The sequence below is a fragment of the Centropristis striata genome, chromosome 8 (genome assembly GCF_030273125.1).
Source record: "Centropristis striata isolate RG_2023a ecotype Rhode Island chromosome 8, C.striata_1.0, whole genome shotgun sequence".
Taxonomy (NCBI): domain Eukaryota; kingdom Metazoa; phylum Chordata; class Actinopteri; order Perciformes; family Serranidae; genus Centropristis; species Centropristis striata.
Genome location: NC_081524.1, coordinates 15,436,684 through 15,458,856, shown reverse-complemented (window position 1 = coordinate 15,458,856; position 22,173 = coordinate 15,436,684). Strand labels below are relative to the sequence as shown.

Here is a 22,173-nt window from a genome sequence, read left to right as displayed (position 1 = left end):
TTTTAGTCCTTTAGTCCAGCATAAAATGTGATTTTGAATTTTTTTTTTACTTTTAAAACACTATCATGCTCAATAAAGAATTTTAAATGTTGCAAATGTGCATTAATTTCAGAGTACACTGAGACATTAAACTGCATCATTTTCAATTACATTCTGGAAAAGTTGGTGTGTTCTAAAACTTTTGACCAGTAGTATATGTTATGGAGATGCAAAATAAAAAGGCAAATTTGTGTCTCTGTAAGCAGAAAATGTGTCTAGTTTTTTTCTATTTTAAAATAAGAAATATCATAAACATATGATATTTGTTACCATTGTAACGTTTATGTCACATCACAGATCTTTGACATTTAGGGGTAGTATTTATTAACTGGGTCTGGGTTCTTATGAGTTAAAAATCATGGCCATCTTTACCACAGACTCCTCCAGAAACTGTTCCAAGCTCTCTCTCATCTCCTTCACTTTGGCCACAGACAGAGTTAATGTTTCCAGAGACGTGAGCTGCTTCTCTCCCTCCACACTGAACCAGAGTTTGATCTGAAAAGAGAGGTTTTTTTTTTATTTGATGGAGTATCACATTTTTTGGCAGCAGAACATCTGCAGCACAGATGTGAAATATTTGAGCTCACCTGTTGAGTTTGCTCCTCAAAGCGGAGCACCTCCAGCTGGCTCTCCAGCTGTTTCTGAGACTTGTTGGAGAGGATCACCAGCTTATGGACTTCTTCATCTACTTGGTTGTACAGTGCATTCAACATGTCTACAGCATCTCTACAAGAAAGCAATAACAGGGAGAACAGGTTATTTATTTTATTATCACCACAGCTTTTGCTCATATTCACCTCAAAAACCAAGGTCATGTGGTTCTGTCGTAAGGGTGCTAAACCCCCCCCCCCCCCCCCGTCCTCAATATCACCACCAGCGAGGGTACTTCCCTGGACCAGGTCACGTTCTATAAGTACTTGGGCATTTGGTTAGACAGCACACTATCCTTTTCCAACCACATCTCAAACATCCAAACCAGAGTAAAGGCCAAACTCGGGTTCCTCTACAGCAAACTGATCCAGGAAAAGGGCCAAGTGGGTGCAAGTTTTCATTCCAACCAAGCAGGAGCACACATGACTCCACCCATCTAATCACCTGGGCTGTCTTCACCCGTTTGATTTGTCGTATCAGGTGTGCTCTTGCTAGGTTGGAACAAAAACCTGCAGCCACTTGGCCCTTTCCTGGATCAGTTTGACACATGTGCTTTCACATGACACCCCTGCTCTACAGAAACCGTTTCACCTTCACCTCCTCTGCCAAACTCACCCTCATCAAAATGACCATTCTCCCCATGATTGATTATGGTGACATCATATACAGGTCTGCATGCAAAGGTACACTTTCCAAACTTGACACCCTCTACCATTCCGCCATCCGGTTTGCCACAAACGCTCCCTTCAACACACATCACTGCACGCTATACTCTCTGGTCCACTGGCCTTCACTTCACACCCGTCGAAACATGCACTGGTTTACTTTTATTTACAAAACCCTTCTTGGTCTTACACCCCCCTATCTGCATACACTCCCCACTCTACATCAAATTAAAAATACCAAAAACCTCCACCTCCATTGGTCTCGCATCCTTTCAATCGTCTGCTGCCGTTGACTGGAATGCTCTGCAAAAAACCCTCAAACTGGACCAGCTCATCTCCATCCCTGCCTTCAAAGCTGCTCTCTCAGACATTCTCACTGACTCCTGCAACTGTTTTTCTACCATGTAATACCACCTCACCATTTTTTCTCCATATATCTTTTGTTGACTGCAGTTTGTCTGCCTGTCTGTCTGTGATATTGTTGCAATTTTATATATATACGTGTGTGTGTGTGTGTGTGTGTATATATATATATCTTTTGTTATCTGTTATTGTTGTTACTGTTGTTGTTGCGTTTTTATGATCCTTACTGTGTTTTACTCCCTAGCCCACCTCCCCTTCCCTCAAGTGGCCCTTGACGCTTGTCAGGCCGCCATTGTAAATAAGAATTTGTTCTTAATGACCTGCCTGGTTAAATAAAGGTGAATGAATATGGCTGAGAGTCCTTCAGTACCTGTAGTTTTCGTTCTCACAGGGCTCTTCCTTCCTGATGCGGGCGAGGACGGTTCCTCCCTCTAAACGCAGTCTGTTTAAACGGGTGTCATCAAGGACACATTTCATGAGATGCCTCTGCTGCTCCATTACCTCAGACACCTCCTGAAATGCACAACGGTCCATAAAAATCACATTTTACATGAATGCAAACACAAATGAAGCGCAAATGTGTGCAATACTTCAAACTCAGAACTTGTTATTGAGCTCAACAGGCACAAAGATCATGGAAGGTAACCATAAAACAAACTGCTGAGCTGTTTACTCCAGTTCAGAGGAAAGAGGCCAGCAGAGAGCTATTGTGTGGCAGTGGAGACACATAAATCAGCAGCCAGACTGCCTGCAGGGGGGGGGGGGGCTGACCTCAGACGTCTTCAGGTGGCCGCTGTGGCTCAGTGTGGTTATAGACTCCTGGAGGGAGGAGACGGCTGCACTACAACTGCAGGCAAATGGGTCAATTTTCTGTGAGAGAGATGGAGAGAAAGAGGTGGCAGGGTCAAACATCAGTAACAAATGGGAAGCAATTAAGATCCATTCAACAGACATGGAAAGAGACTTTTTTAACCCACTGATGCCTAAAACTGCCTGTAAAACCTCTGGGTGATTTTAAAATCAGCCCCTAAAACCTGAAGTTTTTCTGGAAATTCAACAGAAGTGTCACGCTTCTACTAAATAATAGATTTTTCAGCCTCTATAGCAGATAGAAATGAAATTCAAAAAGTATTTGAGAGCTTATACAAATACTACAAAATGATGTTTCGCTTGTCAGGCTTCAATGGGTTAACAGGATAAAAAAAATTGGTTGAAGAATATAACAACAAAAAACATTACAATGACATTATTTATTATTCTGGAGGGAGTTTGACTGACAAGTTAAAGGTATACTATGGAGGACTTTCCTAAAAATAAAAAAACAATGTGTGGGCTCATTCAAAAATGATCCCTCTCAATCATCATTAGTGTGTGTGGTGTTGTCTGTTTCTGCAGATCTGAATTAACTATTTGTTGGTTACAAAATCAACCCCTACAGTGGAACAACAGAGTAAGAGACTGTACAACTGCATATCAAAACTAATATTTTATTTTTAAAAATACAGCTATATACTGCCACATTTTTCTTTTTTTTCCCCTTTTGTACTTTTTTCTTAAAATAATGCTTTTTTCCTCTTAAGGAAAGGCTTTGTTGTCAGGAACATTTGAGATTGCAAGTAATCAATGTATTACTTTGATATTGAATGCAATTTGCTAAAAAAGAAAAAAGAAAAAAGGAAACTGTTTTAAAAATCACAAACTACTGAAGCCCGCCATTTTTTCCTCAAGTCTGTTTTGAGGAAAAGTAAGAAACTGGCCCTTATCCCTACCTGAAATGTAATTAAAAGTATTTCCACACTATGGGCGTGTATCAACGGGCTCAGAGAAACCATTTATTGTTATTATACATAACTTTGGCAAAACATCCAGTAATAGCATTTTCTTTTTTCTTAGAAACAACCAAAAGTGTAAACTGAAAAAAAATAAAATAAATAAAATAAGGTAACACTTTACAATAACCATCATTTATAAATGGTAAACAGATAGTTTATTAATGTTTAATCATCATTTATAAACCATATATAGGCCATTTAGAATGATAAATACATAATTTATTAATGTTTAACTAACTACATAATTTATAAATGGCAAATAGATTGTATATTAATGTAAGTTTAAAGTTACTTTACCATCAACAAACAATTAAATTATAATTAATAGTTTATTAATAGTTTTAGTTGCACTCAATTTAACATTTTAACACCATATTAAGTATGTTTATGATTTTTGAAATGATTCATATACCTTTAAGAAATTGGTTGAAAACATTTAAAGATTAAATTTGTATAGTACTGTGAATATGGTTAATAACTGGTCTATAAACCATCTATAAACATCACTTAGTTGGTTATTGTAAAGTGTTACCAAAATAAAAAAAACATTCCTAAAGGTTTCCCCACCCTCGCCCTCCAAGCTCGTCAGTAGGTGTAGAAATATGTTTATAATGGCCGCCACCTGCGCCACACCCACCTGTCTGAAGTGGATCCAGTGGTTGTGGTCGTAGTGGAAGGAGCCCTCCAGGTCTCGGGTCAGCTGCGTTTGGTCGATGTGCTTCAGTAGAGCTTTCAGAGACGACAGCGTCTCAGTCTGTTCCAAGAGAAGCGCCCACACAAAAAAAACCACAAGTTTTTATAATCTGTGCTATCATGTCCAACAGCAATGATGCTAGACAGGAATTCATCAAATCACAATCCAGTTTCATAATTACAAACACCACCTTAATGACTAATAACACCACTTCAAGTGTTGAGAAGGCCCTGTCTCTACAGATTAGTAAGAAATGTATTACTGTTTTTTACAGAGCCCTAAACTATAATTCTCCTCATACCTCACAAACCACCAAGCAAGCTTGGGAGAAAGATCTTGGCATTGCCATAGATGAGGCTGACTGGCGCGAAGTCTGGTCTCAGGCCATGAAAATCTCTGTGTGTAATCGCACCAAATCCATACAGTTCAGAATTGTACATCGCAAACATATAACACCTGTTGTCAAGAACAAAATGGACGCTAATAATTCCCCACTTTGTTGGAAATGCAATTCTGAGACTGGAGATTACTTTCACTGCCTCTGGTCATGTGTGAAGTTACAAATGTACTGGTCTAGTATTGTGAATGAGCTGACTGCTATCTTTGGTGTCTCAATACGGATGGACCCTATGTGCCTGATACTTGATCAGATCACATGGGGTCAATAAACACAGGAGACTTTCAATACACTAACTTTTGCTGCTGGAAAGAACATTTTACTCATCTGGATCAAGAATGTTGCTCCAACAAAAAAACCATGGCACAATATCGTTATGGACTGCATCCCTAGTGAGTACATCACATGTATGCTTCACTCCAAAATAGATGCTTTCTATAGGGTCTGGAACCCTTACTTGCAGCATATTGGGCCCACACTGTCATCCTCCTTGCTTCGTGGATTTCCCAAATCAGCCTAGCTTGTTTCATAACTTTGTTCTAAGTGCTCACTTTCTAACAAGCACCTTATGGCCTTGTTGTGTTTGTATGCTCTGTATTTATTGTCATCTGGATACTGTTGTGTCTTGCTGCAGGAGATTAATAGGGAAGGGATTGGTCTGAAAATGTGCCCACTGTCATTTGTTATTTTCTCCATAACATTTTTCTATATGCTGTACCCACATTCTGTTTTGTTTTTTTACTCCTCTTTTTGTCATGCCTGAGCAGTTCTGTGTGTTTTGTGTTCTGAAAAATGCAATAAAAAAATATTTTTCAAAAAAAAAAAAAATCACAATCCAGTGACACAAATACACCACATTATTTAAAAAAGCCTCTGATGATGAGTCTTTATTTACCTGTACGTCCATGTCTCTGTCAGGTTTGGCTGCTGTCTCCTTGTCCACCAGGAAGAGAACAGTGTAAAGTGCATTTGGAGCCAACGCCTGCCAAAAACAACCAATTACACAGACTTAGAATGAAAGACAATAAATTATAATACATGTTGATATAAGATGCATATTTAAAAGTGACTTATTATGCATGTGTTGTGGGTTACAGAATGATTATCCTGACACCAGTAAGAAAACTCTTCATCACAACATGATGCTATGTCTCCTGCAGCTCCCAGTGTGCGGTTAAAAACAGACAAGTAAGCACAGGTTTCTGCTTAAGAGCCCTGAGGCCAGCCTTTCTTCAGAGAAAAACCCTTGGAATGGTAGTCACTACAAATTTAAGGTTTGCCCCTTAAAAAAAGAAACTGTGTCAGAGACTTAAGAGGTAGAACAATAAGAAGTGTGTCATGAATGCCTCGGTGTAATAACTCAGAGAGACGTAGCATCACGGCTCAGAAGACAACAGAGATTTAGCATTTAGAAAGCTCTCTGGGTGTGTGTTGGAGGGTAATTACATATTTTCCACTGTGGGCTCACCTGCAATTCAGACAGAGATGACAACAGAGCTGGAGCAGGCTGCAGCCTCCTGCTGTCTATTACAACTGTTAGGCCTTGATCACGCCTTTCTTTCCTGAAACCAGAGGATTACAGTTAGTTTACTGCCTTTGTCAAACAGCTGACTGCATGCAGAACCATATTCTGACATCAGACAAGCCTCCTCACTGTCCATTTTTAAAAGTCATCTTAAAACCTATTTTTATTCCTTGGCTTTTAACCACGCATGAGACTCTGCTCTTGTTTTTAGTGTTTTATGGTTTGCTTTTATTTATTGTTTTTTAATAATGTGTTTATTAATTTTCAATAAGAACATACACAGAAAAAGTGGGATACTATTTGGTCCCTTACTAAAAAGATTTCAATTTGCACTCTGACAAGAGCAACACAATTTATGATTTTACATAGATTACATATATCTCCTCACCGCAGGCATTTCTTCAACTGCGCTCTCTCCCCTCTGTGTCTCAAATGTAAAACTGAAGTGGGAACCTTAACTCACTGTTTCTGGTCTTGTCATAAACTTCAAATCTATTGGGCTGAAATCATAAGTGAATTGGAGAGAATTTTTCATATTAACATAGAAATGGACCCCATTTCCCTGATTCTAGGTCTTCCAAGTGACTATTTGAAAACAGCAGTCAACAAAAGATTGTACAATATTCTAACGTTTGCAGCTAGGAAAAATATCCTTTTGCAGCGGGTCAGTGACAAGGTTCCTTCTGTCTGTGCTTGGCGCAAAATCATTTTTGATCTGATCCCTTTAGAATATCTTACCAACGTCATACATCACAGTGTAGATCAGTTCTACAGAGTGTGGCGCCCAGTTTTGGACTATATCGGACCTGGCCTTTCCTCCACTCTATTGAAAGGTCTGATGTGCACCTGAATGTCATTTGTGTAATGTAAGACTGATCCACCACCTTGTGTATAATGCCATATGTTCATCTTTTATGTAAGAGCTGTCATGTTTTGTGTTTGTTTTGTTGTTTGTCTAGTTTCGTAGACAATTTTGTTTTGTTGAATGGAAACAAAAACTGCAATAAAAACAATGAAGAAAAAAAAAAAAAAGAACATACACTCATCACACTAGCCACATAATGAAAAGCAGGCAGACCCCGCTGAACACACATACGCAAAAAAATAAATTAAATTAAATGAATAAAAATTAAAATAAAATAAAAAAGTGTGTGAATATAAAATAACAATTACAACAAATAATATATATATATATTTTTAAATAAAAAGATTGTTACACTCATTGTGCTTACAGATAAATATAATCTACTGTTGCTTGAGAAAGTCCATTAAGGGTGTCCACACCTCTTCAAATTCTTGCACTTTACCCCTAATTACATAGGTTGGTTTGCTTTTATTGATTGTTTTTTAAATTGTTTTTTAAAAAGCAATGAATCTATTTATTTTAGTGTTTATTTCCTGTTTTATTTATGTTGTTGTCTCTTGTTCTGTTTGTTTATGTACAGCACTTTGTTGCGGCTGCTGTTGTTTTAAAGAGCTTTACAAATAAAGTTGAGTTGAGTTGAGAAATTGGTACTGTCTGAAAATGTCAAGTATAGTACACGATTATTTTATACATTATTAGATGGGTTTGGAGAGTCCAACAGTTTTTCATATCTAATGGCTACTAGAAAGACCCTGTTAGACTGAAAATTTTCCATTATATTTTTACTCATGTTTACTAAATATACCCCGGATAAAAATACAAACTATTTTGTGCATCTCTTAGCTCTAAATAACAATGTGTTAAGGAGCATTGTGTTAACTGGTGTCCAGTCATTTAAAAAAACAAAACAACAACTGGCCTTTTTACTGTGTAAACAAAAGTGGACATAAAATTATATATTCATATAATTTTCAACTGAGTTCAGGCTTTTAACAAATTCCAATCCTGATCAGAACTACCAAACATTCATATATTTTCTTGTAATTTTTAACACTTTAAATGCCAGTTTGTTAACAGATTGCTACTATTGTTAAATTAAATGTTATGTCTGTATTTTTGTGACATACACTACTGGTCAAAAGTTTTAGAACACCCCAATTTTTCCAGTTTTTTATTGAAATTTAAGCAGTTCAAGTCAAATGAACAGCTTGAAAGGGTACAAAGGTAAGTGGTGAACTGCCAGAGGTAAATAAAAAAAGGTAAGCTTAACCAGAACTGAAAAATAATGTACATTTCAGAATTATATAAGTAGGCCTTTTTCAGGGAACAAGAAATGGGTTAACAACTTAACTCTATGGAGTCTTGGGCTATTTTGACCATTTTTGAATTCTTTTCATGTCTTGTTAAGTCATTTTGTGTCTTTTTTTTTGTCATTTTGTGTCTTTTTTTGGCCATTTTGTGTCTTTTTTTTGGTCATTTTGTGTCTTTTTTTAGTCCTTTAGTCCAACATAAAATGTGATTTTGAATCTTTTTTTTACTTTCAAAACACTATCATGCTCAATAAAGAATTTTAAATGTTGCAAATGTGCATTAATTTCAGAGTACACTGAGACATTAAACTGCATCATTTTCAATTAAATTCTGGAAAAGTTGGTGTGTTCTAAAACTTTTGACCAGTAGTGTAGTTCATTATAGGAGCTGAGCTTGAACTTAACTGCATTAACACAGTCGAAATGATAAAAAACAACAACTTATAAAGCCAAAAATATCCCTAAAGACGCACAAGGGTTAAAAATGGTACTATAATCACAGTCGTGTTCACCTAAGGGGTAAGCTACAGCTGTCGAGGTTACAAGAGTTATTCTTAACACAGACAAAGTAAAACCAGACATGACTTACCGCAGCGTGGAGTAGTAGTAGCCCAGTAAACAGGTGAGGTCATTTACCGTGCAACTCTCACCTGCCCACACCTGAGCCCTGGTGCACACCTGCAGCACGGCCCTCCCACTGCGATCTTGGTTTCCTGGAAGAGAGAACAACAGCAGGGGGTCAAAACTTTATACTCACATGTCAACTCTCATTTTCTGTCAGGAATGTTTAAGCCAGGGGTGTCAAACTCTGGCCCGCGGGCCAAATTTGGCCCGCAGTGTAATTTGGTGGGGGTGGCAAGGCAATACCAAATTATTATCTTATTATTGTACTATAAAAGCTGACCCGCCGGTATTATACGGCGCATTTACAGCTAATACTACAAATCCCACAATGCCCTGCTGTTGTTTTGGCGCGTCAATCAGGACAGGACCCAGAAACGCTCCTCTGTGACAGTCGTCATAGCAACCTCAAGCTAGAGCTGTCTCCCAGCTACCCCTTCCCAAAAATGGAGAAAAGAAAGGCAGAATTTATTAACCTGTTGAAAAAGTTTATTTTGATATTTAAATCAGAAGGATGCGAATAGAAAAGAGGCATACGATTTTTATTTAATTATTATTTCATTAATTAATGACATTGATGTGTTTTTTATTTGAAATGTGATTTTGCATGTCTGCACTATTTAGTTATATATTGTATGTTTATAAGCGTTGCTGGTTCCATATTTAATGTTAAAGCAAAACATGTTTGTTATATATTAAAAGGTTTATTTGTTCAATGTTGGCCCGCAATTTTATTCAAGTTTTACATTTTGGCCCATTGTGTATTTGAGTTTGACACCCCTGCTTTAAGCCTATCTGTATAATCATGCCAATCCTCTATGTGGGATCAGATGTGAATGTTAGTGAAAAAAAACACAAGAGAGTTTCTAAAAACATCTCTTGAATTGAAAAAGGGGCAAAATTAATGACCTGGAGAAAAAAAAACAAGTTTATTTTAAATGTCAGCCTTTTACCATAGACCAAACATACAGTACAATATTATTCAGCAAAACCCCAAATTAATATTATATTAACTCAAAATTCACTTAAAAGATCATGAACTAATTTGAGGATATGTTGGTACAGTCATGGAGAAAATTATTAGCTGACATCAAGCCATTTTTCATGGTTTTCTTGATAATGATTTTGGTTATTATCATGAAAACTATGTTAAATGTCTAGATATCAGCTCTTCAATTAAACTATTATGAGCTATTTTTGTTGTTATCATTATATTTGTCCAAACAAATGTACCTTTAGTTGTACCAGGCATTAAAATGAACAAGAAATTAAAGAAAACAAAGGTGGTCTAATATTTTTTTTTCCATGACTATATATCAGACCTGGGCATTGGGCGGACCGTTTGCTGTCATTGTCAGGCCCGCGTGAGGTTATCCAGAAATTAGAAATCAATATAACCGCAGTGCTTTTATTTTGAAAAAAATAGCAAACATTAGCACTAGCTAACAACACTTTTACTATAGTTAAGACAACAAATATAGCCACTAATATATATGACAGAATAAAATAAACTTTAACAAACCTTGTGTCCTGTCAGCCAGCCACTATAGAAGCCTTTAGATACTTTATATCAACTTTATATGAATTACTACGCACTCGTTATTATTTACCGTTCGTTTTGTCATTTAACCGTTCTACCGGTTATTTCCTGTCACTACCTTTCAAAATGAAAGCACCCGTTTCACACTGGACGGCACCTTTTCAAAATAAAAGCACCTCAACATTGTTAAACACCTTGAAAATGTACAAACATGAAAAACAAGCTATATAATACAAAAACACAAATAGGAAGCTTACTAAAGGAAATTTACAGTTGTGTTTAAAATAAATGTTAAAGTGATATAGTGATTGGAGTATTTACTACTTTTTACTGCTATATTTGATTTACTCCACATTAACAGTCTTATCATAACATGTGTTCCTATCAGTAGCAGCTCAACACCAGATAATTTACTGTATTTTATAAAGCGATTAAATTAATACTGAGCAGAATTTAGTTCAGAGTTTTGGTCCGGCCCCTGCAACCTTCGTGGTATTGGTCATGTGGCCCCTTGGGAAAATTAATTGCCCACTTCTGATATATATCATGAAATAAAAGGGATTTATTTAAGTTAATAAGCAACACATATGTGTAATTTCTTGTAAAGTGAATGAACTGAAATAAACAAGAAAAAATCACATTTCCCTCACCAGGCAGGATCACAGCTCCCGATGTGAGCAGCTCCTGGTTGACCTCTGACACCCGTTTGTGGAGGGCGGAGCTTCCCACACAGGAAGAGCCTGGCGCTGGCGCTGCCGCCGGCCTGATGGCCGACCCGTTGGTAGCTTTAGGACTGTGTGACTCTTCTCCGCTATTCCTGTTTCGCCTGCTCTCACTGCCGATGTTGTCATCACGCGGTCCTGTTGAAGCGATTATAAATAGTGGGCACATGTTGTCTAAGTAGTACTTGCTGAGCCACAACTTTACAAAAATACAGTACAATCAATAGAAATTAGAAGCTTCCTTTCACCTCAGTAGTATTTGTAATAGTTCTTGAAACAAGTGTTGATTAGAGGTGAGATAGGTGTAGTAGTGACCTCACACTGAGTCATCATGGAGACCAGGTGTTTATTCAGCCTGACTCATAGGTAACTCAGAGCGTTATTAGCCTCTCATATCTGAACGTCCTCCTCTTCAACCTTCCATACCTCCGGGCTCTGTTTATAGGAATGCTGCTCCTCACATTCCCAAGTGGTACCATAGTTTATAGGCTTGATCTATTCCTCAGGCAGCAAAACATCTCTGTGGATACTTCATAGTACAGAGTACAGAGCAGCAGAGTATACACTAGAGCTGCAACAAATATTTAATAAAAAATAAAACAATTTTTTAGGTGATCTGCCTGTCATGTCTGGATTATCTGCCTGTTATAGATCCCAGCCTGCCTGACTCTGTTTTTGCCCACTGGATTGTCATTGAATAAAATCCGATCAATGCTAAAATATATATATATATGTATATATGTATATATATATATATATATATATATATATATATATATATATACCCTCAGTACATCCGCTCTCTATTATTATACCAGCTACTAGCTGGTCAATTATTTCAGTATTGACCAAAGTGACGGACTGACTCATCATAGAGCCACTGATAGATAGATAGATGGATGGATGGATGGATGGATGGATGGATGGATGGATGGATGGATGGATGGATGGATGGATGGATAGATAGATAGATAGATAGATAGATAGATAGATAGATAGATAGATAGATAGATAGATAGATAGATAGATATACTTTTTTTTATCCCAAGCTGGGAAATTACAGTACTGTGGTACAAAAGAGTTGATGGCTCAGTCATAAACCATAAATCAGCCTTTCAAAATATCACCCAAGCAACAAAATAAACCTAAAACCTTGAGAGGCCTCCACTGATCATTGATCTGTGATTATGGATTATTATCTGTGTGTGATGGACACCTGTAGTGTGTTTTCTTTTTAAACAGTTTGAGGCCTCTTGTATTGTCCTGCTCTGACAGTGACAGTAAACCCTCCCAGCTCAGCCTCTATTGTCTTCAAACAGTCAGTGCATTTCCTGTGCGACTGTGTGGCCTGGCCTGTGTTTGCTGCATGTTTCCTAAATTGCTTTGTTTTCAGAGGAAGTGACAAACGTGGAGTAAAGCCTCCTGAGTATTGTCCTGTGTGAAAGTCTGTTTTTTGTGTAGTCTGCAGGACACGTTTGCGAGCCGTCAAAGAGGTCAAATCTGCACCGGTTGCTGGATCTTTGAGTGACTGATCACATAAATCATGGAGGATGAGTTTTGATATTGCAGAGTTTGCTGGCTCACATTATGAGTAATTCAACCCTTCAGGAGTACCTTTTCACAGTGCTGTGAGTCAGTGGAAGTTAGGTCTTGTGTTTCTGGACTGAATGGACTCTCCAAAGACACATGCATAGTTTGAAAGGCTTTTTTTTTTTTTCATGGATCCCCAGTGGCTGATTGATTCACAAAGGAAACTTTTGTAAATGAGGCAACCCATCTGGGATCAGTGCAGCCCCCAGCCCCAATAACACTGTAGGGTCATCTCATTGTGGGATGCTGGGGTCCCTGTGGTTGGTTTACAGGGTTTACAGAGTCCTTTGTTGCCTTTGAAATGTCGTTGTGGGAAACCTGCTTTGCAACAGCTGAAATACAATCCCCTCTGAGGTAATCTCAGGAACGCTCAGTGATTTTATTTAACTACTGTATTTTTGCTACATAGTACACTGCAAAAAAGCCAACTTGTATTTTTTGGCCTAAAACAGTGATTTAAGTTGGTAAAACTTGGAAATATAAATTATTGACATTTAAGGCAATAATGTAAGTTAGCACAACAAAGGAAGCCAGTTGTCTGCTCAAAAACAAGTTGGTGAGTTGTTGTTACTTATATCTTTAAGTTGGGGTTCACAACAAGGGACAATAGTTCTGATAACTCTTATTGCTTTGTTGGGAAATTAGGGAAATCAGTGAAATTTGGTCATTAGCGAAAGCTAGCGGCTTACTGATGCTAGCTGCTAACTGATGCTAGCGGCTAACTGATGCTAGCGGCTAACTGATGCTAGCAGCTAACTGATGCTAGCCACGCTGCTTGTTACAGCTACAAGAGTAGCCATTAGCGTATCAATGCTAACTCAAAATTGTGGTCTCAACATTAGCTGACATTTCATAGTGGCGTTCCAGTCGTTCCAATTCAGCACATTGTAGAAGTTAGCAGAAGTAAGGATTAAAAGTTATTACAAAATAAAATTATAAGTTAGTTGAGCAAACTCAGAGTTGAGCAAACTCAAAAACAAAACTTAAAATATTTAGTTTAATTGTCCAACTTAAAATTGTATGGAAGTTTGTTGCCTTGAAATTTAGAGCTCATCCAACTTTTCTTTTTTTGCAGTGTGTGTGTCTAACACATTTAATGAACATAAACCTTCATCACCCTTATTTAAAAAAAGAATCAGCACTAACAGCCTCAGCTATGGTCTGGCATTGTCAGGATTCAGAGATTTAAATAAACTCGGCCAGTTTTGACCTCACATTTCAATTCACGGAAGAATCTGTGTTTTCTAAAAACAGCGTGATTCCCTAGGTGGTACTCTCAGAACGCCACTTCCCTGAGCTACCCTGTATGAACCAACACGAAGCAAAACAGACTGACGGTGGTAAAGAAAACACAGGGTTGTGAGTTAAGTTGTGTTTCCAGGGTAGGGCCATACCTGTACCAGGAACGTGCCAAAGAATACACAGCACGGCCTTTGAAAAGCAATCTGTCACCAGTGACAGCGTTAATGCTCCAGAGTTATGAGCTGTCTCAACTCAGACTCCTACTGCAGCCACCTGATGAGTTGTTGTTACCGCTCCTGCTGCAGGGCATGGTTACGCACACTGCTGAGGAACCGCCATTATTTGCTATTAAGAGTGAAACTTGGTGTTCACACCCTCAGGTTATATTATTTGATAAGTGTGAGATGTTGAGTCATGTACTGTCATTATGATCCAACCACTGCTGGAAAAAAACAAACTTGTCAAAACTGAAGACGTCTAAAGCAGCATAGTAGATAAAGTAAAAATATTTATTAGATAGATAGATAGATAGATAGATAGATAGATAGATAGATAGATAGATAGATAGATAGATAGATAGATAGATAGATAAATAGATAGATGTTTCATACCTACAGTGGATATATATATATATACAGTACAGGCCAAAAGTTTGGACACACACCTTCTCATTCAATGCGTTTTTCTTTATTTTCATGACTATTTACATTGTAGATTCTCACTGAAGGCATCAAAACTATGAATGAACACATATGGAATTATGTACTTAACAAAAAAAGTGTGAAATAACTGAAAACATGTTTTGTATTTTAGATTCCTCAAAGTAACCACCCTTTGCTTACTAGAATATAAGACATGTTTTCAGTTGTTTCACACTTTTTTGTTAAGTACATAATTCCACATGTGTTCATTCATAGTTTTGATGAATCTACAATGTAAATAGTCATGAAAATAAAGGAAACGCATTGAATGAGAAGGTGTGTCCAAACCTATTGGCCTGTACTGTATAAAAATGTGTCACAAATTACATTTCCTTTTTAAAAAAAAAGATCTCCATCTCCAAAAACAGCTGTACTGTAGTTTTGAAAATGTTGCTGAAACAGGAGAGCATTTGGAAAAATGCCAGTCTTATTCTTAGAATAAGTAGCATTACCACATTATACATTTCCATTAAAGACACAGAACATGCTTATTCAGAACATGCTTTGGTAAAAGCACACATAAGTATTGTGCAAAGTTAATGTTATCATGAAAAATGTCATTTTTACAGGTTGGTTTAATAATGTACTGAGTTGTATTACATGACTTTGTTAAATACTCAATTCTGATTGTTCAACTGCAGCATTCTATAGTCTGTTATTTCTGAATAGCAGACCGTTACTATCACTGACTTTTGCCATTGGATGCTAGCCTGGGTATACCCAGACTGCCTTGCGCGCTCGAATTTGATTTCGAACCTCCAGACGGTCTGGAAACGAGGCGATCATCTTAGCCCTGTTTTAGGGATCCAATCACAGAGCGGGGAGGGACGGTGAGACGATGACGCGTACTACTCGGCACTTGGAAGCTTTCCGGATCCAACATGGCTGCTGCAGACGCGAAACTCTCTTTAGCTGTAGACGGTGTTTTAAATAGTTTAGAGCGAAAGTTGAAAGGCGAAAGGTCTCTCGGCAGCTCCGCTGTCCCCCGGCTCGGAGCGAGATCACCGGTAGCGGGGCTATTAGCGCCGCACGGGCGGTTTCTGCGGCTCGTTGCGCCATGCCGGTGAGACCGCCGGTCACCGCCGGTGATCTCGCTCCGAGCCGGGGGACAGCGGAGCCCCCAGAGACTCGCAGCAACTTGTTTATTGCCCATAAAATCAGTGGATGTGTGGCTGAATGACATGAGGGGGAATAAAGCGTGAAAATAAATAATCTTGCAGAAAGCGAGAACTGGAGAAGCAAAGCAGCAGCAACACTCTCTCACAGACACACACACAACAAACATCCATCTCTGTTGCTCTACTACGTCATCTGGTATAACTGATCTGATTGGCTAAGAGCTACCTACAGACGCTTTGATAGACATCCTAAGCGTCCAATAAACGGCTCCGGAGGATCGTAAACCACACCTCCTCTACGGAGAAATGAACGGCTGGTGTCCAGACCTAATCTCCAATGAGATTTGGTCTGGTGTTAGCCAGGCTAATTGGATGCAGTCCTCTGGATGCAATACCAGCCGAGAATTTAACACAGTATATTTTCATTGGAAGCAAAGGAAATTCTGTCAAATGATTGAAGGAGCTGTTTATTTTGCGGGATACTGTACAGCAAGCTGGTCATTATTGCAAAAATAAATCTTTAAAAAAGGGCTTAAAACTTTTCTGTTCGGGGAGGCATTTTTAGGTTGTCCCTAGATGTTTTCATTTTATTTTTTTTATTTTTTTATTTTTGTCTCTGCATAATGTACTTTATTACCCGTGTCTTTTTTTTTATCTACTGCTGATTTTAATGAGTTTTCTCTTTCTTGTTTCTGGTTTCTGTAGCACTTAGAGATTTCTGTATGAAAAGTGCTCTACAAATAAAATGTATTATTATTATTATTATTATTATTATTAAATCCTTTTAGGCTGCATCATTCTGCTGGGACTTAATTTGCAATAATGACTTACTCGCCATACATTATCCCATAGATAAACCTTTTAGAAACTAGGATTACTATGAACGATGCACTGATGTGAAATCAGTGTTGTAACTGTAATATTTTGGCCGTTTGAGTAGAAGCTGATGAACTTTATCGTATGCATACTGCTGTCAATAACGATGCGTTATATTGGGTCAAGATTTGAACGTATCACATACCTGACTCCTCTTTGCTGCTTCTCCTCTCAGAACCATGAAAAGCCGCCTCAAGATCCAGCAACCCAAAACGATGAGCGTATCCATTGAAGAGTTTTTTGGGGGAGGTTGTAGCTGAGCCTCCAGAGGAGGATCGTTCCCGGTGGCCTTTAACCTGCGCTGCCTTGTTAGTCCTCTCCAGTGACTTTGAGCGTCTTTCTGCCCGCCTCTCGGCGCTCCTCAGCCCTCTCTGCAAGTAGAGTAAAGGAGTGCTGGGCCTGGAGTCGTCCCCACTGAGCCAGCTCCGGCTCCCCAGCCTCCGAGATAAGTGTTCTCTGGAGGAGGTCCTGGTGTCAGGGCTGCTGCCTGGTGTCACTGTGTTGTCTCTGAGGCCAGCACTGTGCTCCGTGCTCTCCTCCAGGATGGATTCAGAGCTGGACCCGAGGCTCATGGGGTTCTGCAGGGCCTCCATGTATGATTTCCTGAAAAGCCTCCTGCTCTCAAATGCAACAGAGTCCCTCGGGAGGCGACGTCGAGGGCCCGGGTTACTGAGGTCCGTGCTAAAAGAGAGCATCTTGGGCCCTGACCCTCGCTCTCTCCCATCCTCACTTCCTGTCCCACACTCTTCAGGGGATCTTTCGATTTTAATGGCGGGTGTAGCCGTGTCCGGTGCACCAACACTGTGGTTCTCGCTGCTGCTGGGGTCCGTGTGGTGTCTGTTTGGGGATGTGGGCTCAGAGAAGATGGAGTCAGCTCCCTGAGAATGCAGGGACTCTCTGGAGCTGCGGTGGCTGTCCAGCGTCCCCGTAGATCCGCTGGTGCTGCAGGTGCTGAGCTGGCCGCGAAAGCCGCCTCTGCTGCAGCGTGCTTGCATGATGGCATCCGCCGTGCTACTGACAAACAGGGGGTTGACCACGTTCTTCCACGGCGTCCTGAACACGGCCGTACCAGTGGTGAGCAGACAGTTCTGTAGTGGGTGCAGGTTTCGGTCACGTGTTACATTCTGCAAGAACTCAGCGGTGAAGACGCTGCCATACATGCTCTCTGCGATGGGGACCTCTGTGATGGCCTGCCCGCTGGCCGACAGACATTTTATCACAAGCTTGGCAGTCTTGCGGCCTAAAGGAACAATCTGCAGGTAGAAGTCTCCTTGCTTTAGTCGCACTTTGTGCAGAGGGGCGAGCTGCAGGACGACTTTCTCGTGGATGCAGAGAGGCCACCCCTCATGATAGAAGAGCAATCCTCTGAACCTCACCTGACAGAAAACAGAGAAATCAGTCAATACCCACACCCATAAAAGATTATCGTCTGTGTGTCACGGCTCGGCTGTGGTACGACTGACATCTGCAACGCTGTGTTCAAACACATGTTTAACTTTAATGGAGTGGCGAGATGTTTTCATGGGACACACAGGATGAATCACTGTCAGAGATCACTCGACTAAACAGGAAAACCTGTCTGATCAGGTCTGGTTCTGCAGCAACCACAACACAAATCTTCACCGTGACAAAATAAAAAAACAGACCAAAGAGCAAAGACACCGTGCTCAAGGGTTGGCTTTTTTTCATCTCTTATCGTTAGCCTCATAGCATAATTGCCTAAGTCATTTTTTGGCCAAATTGTGATATCTGCCTAACTTTACTCTCCTACTACTGCTGCATCTTTCTGCCTTATTGCCTATGTTCTACTCTAACAAGTGTTCTCAGCCTATCAGAACACTTGTTAGAGTCCAAAATCACTTTCTGCCTTAGCCATCTCTTTGACATTGTGTGGCATTTTTGCCACTCCATACAAACATGGCCGACCGCATGAGAAAGAGGCTCTGCTGACGTCTTCTCTTTGATTCATCTGGTAAGGTAGTTCATGTTTCTTCAACTTTCTAGACAATAAATGTGCTTTCAGTCAATCAAAGGGATTAGGAGAAGTGTGTTTTTACTTTTAATCACATTTCTGCGACAAGGTATGATGAAGTGATGTAAACGCTAGCAAAACACTTTTAAAGAGAGACTTGTAAAGAGATTTGTTTTTACTAGAAATAAGACATTTTGTCAAGATATAAGATAAGTGTTCTTGATTAGATTTTTTGCAGTGAACCTGTTCATATTTTCGGAATAGCGTTCAGTGAGCAGAAGTACTCTGTGTTCGTTCCAAAAAAAAAAAACAGTGTGATGTATGTATCGTTTTTTTCTTGTTTTCCGAAACGCTCAAATATTTGGTTTTATTTGGTTTTATTTTATTTGCAAAGTTAGAATAACATAAAATGACAAAGATAACATATAATGTAAAGTGCAGGGAGAGGCAGAAAACCCAGATGGGCTTATTTATTTAAAGCCTCCACCTAAAATTTCATTAGAAAGTAATGAACTGATAATAGAAAAAACAAATGTACAACATCAACAAGTTATAATGACAATGTTTTGGTCAGGTTACTTCACAGTTGTTGCCAATGCTGGAATAGCAACTTTAGTTCTGCATGATTTTCTAACATTTAATCAGACTTTCTCCATCTGAACGGACATGCACATGCAGCTGCATTTCAGAACAGACAATAGGTTTAGGTTTTAGGTTTAGGTTTTATTTTAGGTTTTTTAGGTTTTATTTTATTTGCACAGTTAGAATTACATAAAAATGACAAAGTAATAAACTGATAATAGAAAAAAACAAATATATAATATAACATACTAATATATAGTATAACATCAACAAGTTATAATGACAATAACAAAAATTTGTGTGTGAACTAGAATTTCAAAACAGCAGTTAAATGAGCTTTCAGACATCTTTTGAAGCATTTTACAGAGATGCCTATGACTTAGGCAAATATGCTATGAGGCTAACGTTATGAAGAGCGAGGATGTGATCTTCCTCTGAAGCCTCTCATATTGCCTGCAATACAAAGACTCTCAGCTGTTCTCAGGGCTAGGCTTAGGTGAAACTATTGCTCCATGGCTATGGTCACAGTGTAATCACAGCAGAGATGAATACAGAGGAATACAGTTTCAATGCTTTGGTTGTAGAGCTCTAACCCACAGCAATCAAAGCTTGTGAGAGAGAATATTGAATTTCACTTTGGACCCAAGAGTCCATGGCAGCCTCTGAAACAGACCTCAGTTTCCCTGAAATTCTGTCTCGCTATTCAGAGAAAGATGGCTGCTGTTCAGCTTGTTTTCAGAACAATAATCAACTCTGTCTCAGTCTTCCCACTCAGCAGAGATATTCACACTGTTCTCACATTCTTTTGTCACAAACATTTTGTCTTATCACTCCAGTTACTTATCTTTAAAGATGTTTATTATATTATGCTTGAAGTGTTGACACAAGTTAACATGTCCTGACCTGTTTAGTGGGGCTTTATTTAAGTTTATTTTCCTTGAGAAATCCTCACTGCACCTTTCTCAACATCTTATTTCCAACAGTCAAACAGGAACTCAAATTAAAATAAAATAATAACAGAAGGTTATATTGATTTACAGAAATTTAGAAAAGCCTCATATGTAGACTGTAGTTTTGTAATACACATGGTAATTGTATTTATGTTTACAATATTTATATTTATATAGTAATTTACAATATACATGTGTAGGTATTTACAATGTAATATAAATTGTTTATAGTATATATATATATATATATATATATATATATATATATAATTGTTTATAATATTTGTATGTGACTATATTGATTATTCATATATATATATATATATATATATACATGTGTATAGATATAGAGACCTGTTAAGGGGTACACTGCAAAAAAGCCAACTTGTATTTTTTGGCCTAAAACAATGATTTAATTTGGTAAAACTTGGAAATATAAATTATTGACATTTAGGGCAATAATGTAAGTTAGCACAACAAAGGAAGACAGTTGTCTTATATGTTACTTATATCTTTAAGTTGGGGTTCACAACAAGGGACAATAGTTCTGATAACTCTTATTTCTTTGTTGTGAAATTTGGTCATTAGGGAAAGCTAGCGGCTAACTGATGCTAGCAGCGCTGCTTGTTACAGCTACAAGAGTAGCCATTAGCGTATCAATGCTAACTCAAAATTGTGGTCTCAACATTAGCTGACATTTCATAGCGGCGTTACAACCGTGCCAGAGAAATTCAGAGTTGAGCAAACTCAAAAACAAAACCTAAAATATTTAGTTTAATTGTCCAACTTAAAATTTTATCGAAGTTTGTTGCCTTGAAATTTTGAGTTCACCCAACTTTTCTTTTTTTGCAGTGTGTAGGACTCGATAAGTTTTTTTACTTCTTCCTACTCCCTTTCGAGCTTGCAGAAAGTGTCTGTTTTCTCAATTTCTTCTTTGTTTTTTTTTGTTTTTTATTCATCTATTAATATTTAAACTTGTTTTTTTTGTGTTGTTTTTTTTTACTTGCTTGCATGTTCGAAATAAAGACAATCAATCAATCAATCAATCAATCAATCAATTTAACCTCAGGTGCCACATCTATTAACAACTCACAGAGGTTTCTTGTTGGATGATCTGCAGGATCCTCTTGGCAGGAAGCAGGAAGTCGATGAGGCAGCGGAGGCCGTCTCCTCTGTACTGCCGTTCCACCACACTGAAGAGCTGCCACAGGACCGTAGCAGCGGTGGCGCTGAAGGGCCGGTACAGGGCCGACAAGGTGCTCTGGATACAGCTGTCCAAAGACTCAGTGTCCTGAGGGGACAAAGGAGATGGAGAAGTTAGATATTTTTCATCAGGTGAAGCTTGTGCTAAATATACACTACCGGTCAAAAGTTTTAGAACAGCCCAATTTTTCCAGTTTTTTATTGAAATTCAAGCAGTTCAAGTCAAATGAACAGCTTGAAAGGGTACAAAGGTAAGTGGTGAACTGCCAGAGGTAAATAAAAAAAGGTAAAATATAACATACATTTCAGAATTATACAAGTAGGCCTTTTTCAGGGAACAAGAAATGGGTTAACAACTTAACTCTATGGAGTCTTGGGCTATTTTGTCCATTTTTGAATTCTTTTCATGTCTTTGTAAGTCATTTTGTGTCTTTTTTTGGTCATTTTGTTTCTTTTTTTTGTCATTTTGTGTCTTTTTTTGGTCATTTTGTGTCTTTTTTTAGTCATTTTGTGTCTTTTGGTGTCTTTTTTGTCATTTTGTGTCTTTTTTTGGTCATTTTGTGTCTTTTTTTAGTCCTTTAGTCCAACATAAAATGTGATTTTGAATCTTTTTTTTACTTTCAAAACACTATCATGTTCAATAAAGAATTTTAAATGCTGCAAATGTGCATTAATTTCAGAGTAGACTGAGACATTAAACTGCATCATTTTCAAT

The 22,173-nt window shown here is 38.4% G+C and overlaps 1 protein-coding gene across 1 annotated transcript in view; it reads right to left on the bottom strand.

The window, feature by feature from the left end:
• zgc:158766 (uncharacterized protein LOC100009641 homolog) overlaps positions 1 to 22,173 on the bottom strand; it is a 52,466-nt gene that overhangs the window by 22,430 nt on the left and 7,863 nt on the right. The window contains exons 2-12 of the mRNA XM_059338612.1: positions 21,349 to 21,546; positions 16,897 to 18,127; positions 11,153 to 11,362; positions 8,931 to 9,054; positions 6,110 to 6,203; positions 5,537 to 5,623; positions 4,188 to 4,304; positions 2,490 to 2,588; positions 2,089 to 2,231; positions 627 to 765; positions 412 to 534 (exon numbers count right to left, since the gene is read on the bottom strand). Of these exons, the coding sequence (XP_059194595.1) occupies positions 412 to 534; positions 627 to 765; positions 2,089 to 2,231; positions 2,490 to 2,588; positions 4,188 to 4,304; positions 5,537 to 5,623; positions 6,110 to 6,203; positions 8,931 to 9,054; positions 11,153 to 11,362; positions 16,897 to 18,127; positions 21,349 to 21,546 (2,565 nt within the window). The remainder of the gene's footprint in view (positions 1 to 411; positions 535 to 626; positions 766 to 2,088; positions 2,232 to 2,489; positions 2,589 to 4,187; positions 4,305 to 5,536; positions 5,624 to 6,109; positions 6,204 to 8,930; positions 9,055 to 11,152; positions 11,363 to 16,896; positions 18,128 to 21,348; positions 21,547 to 22,173) is intronic.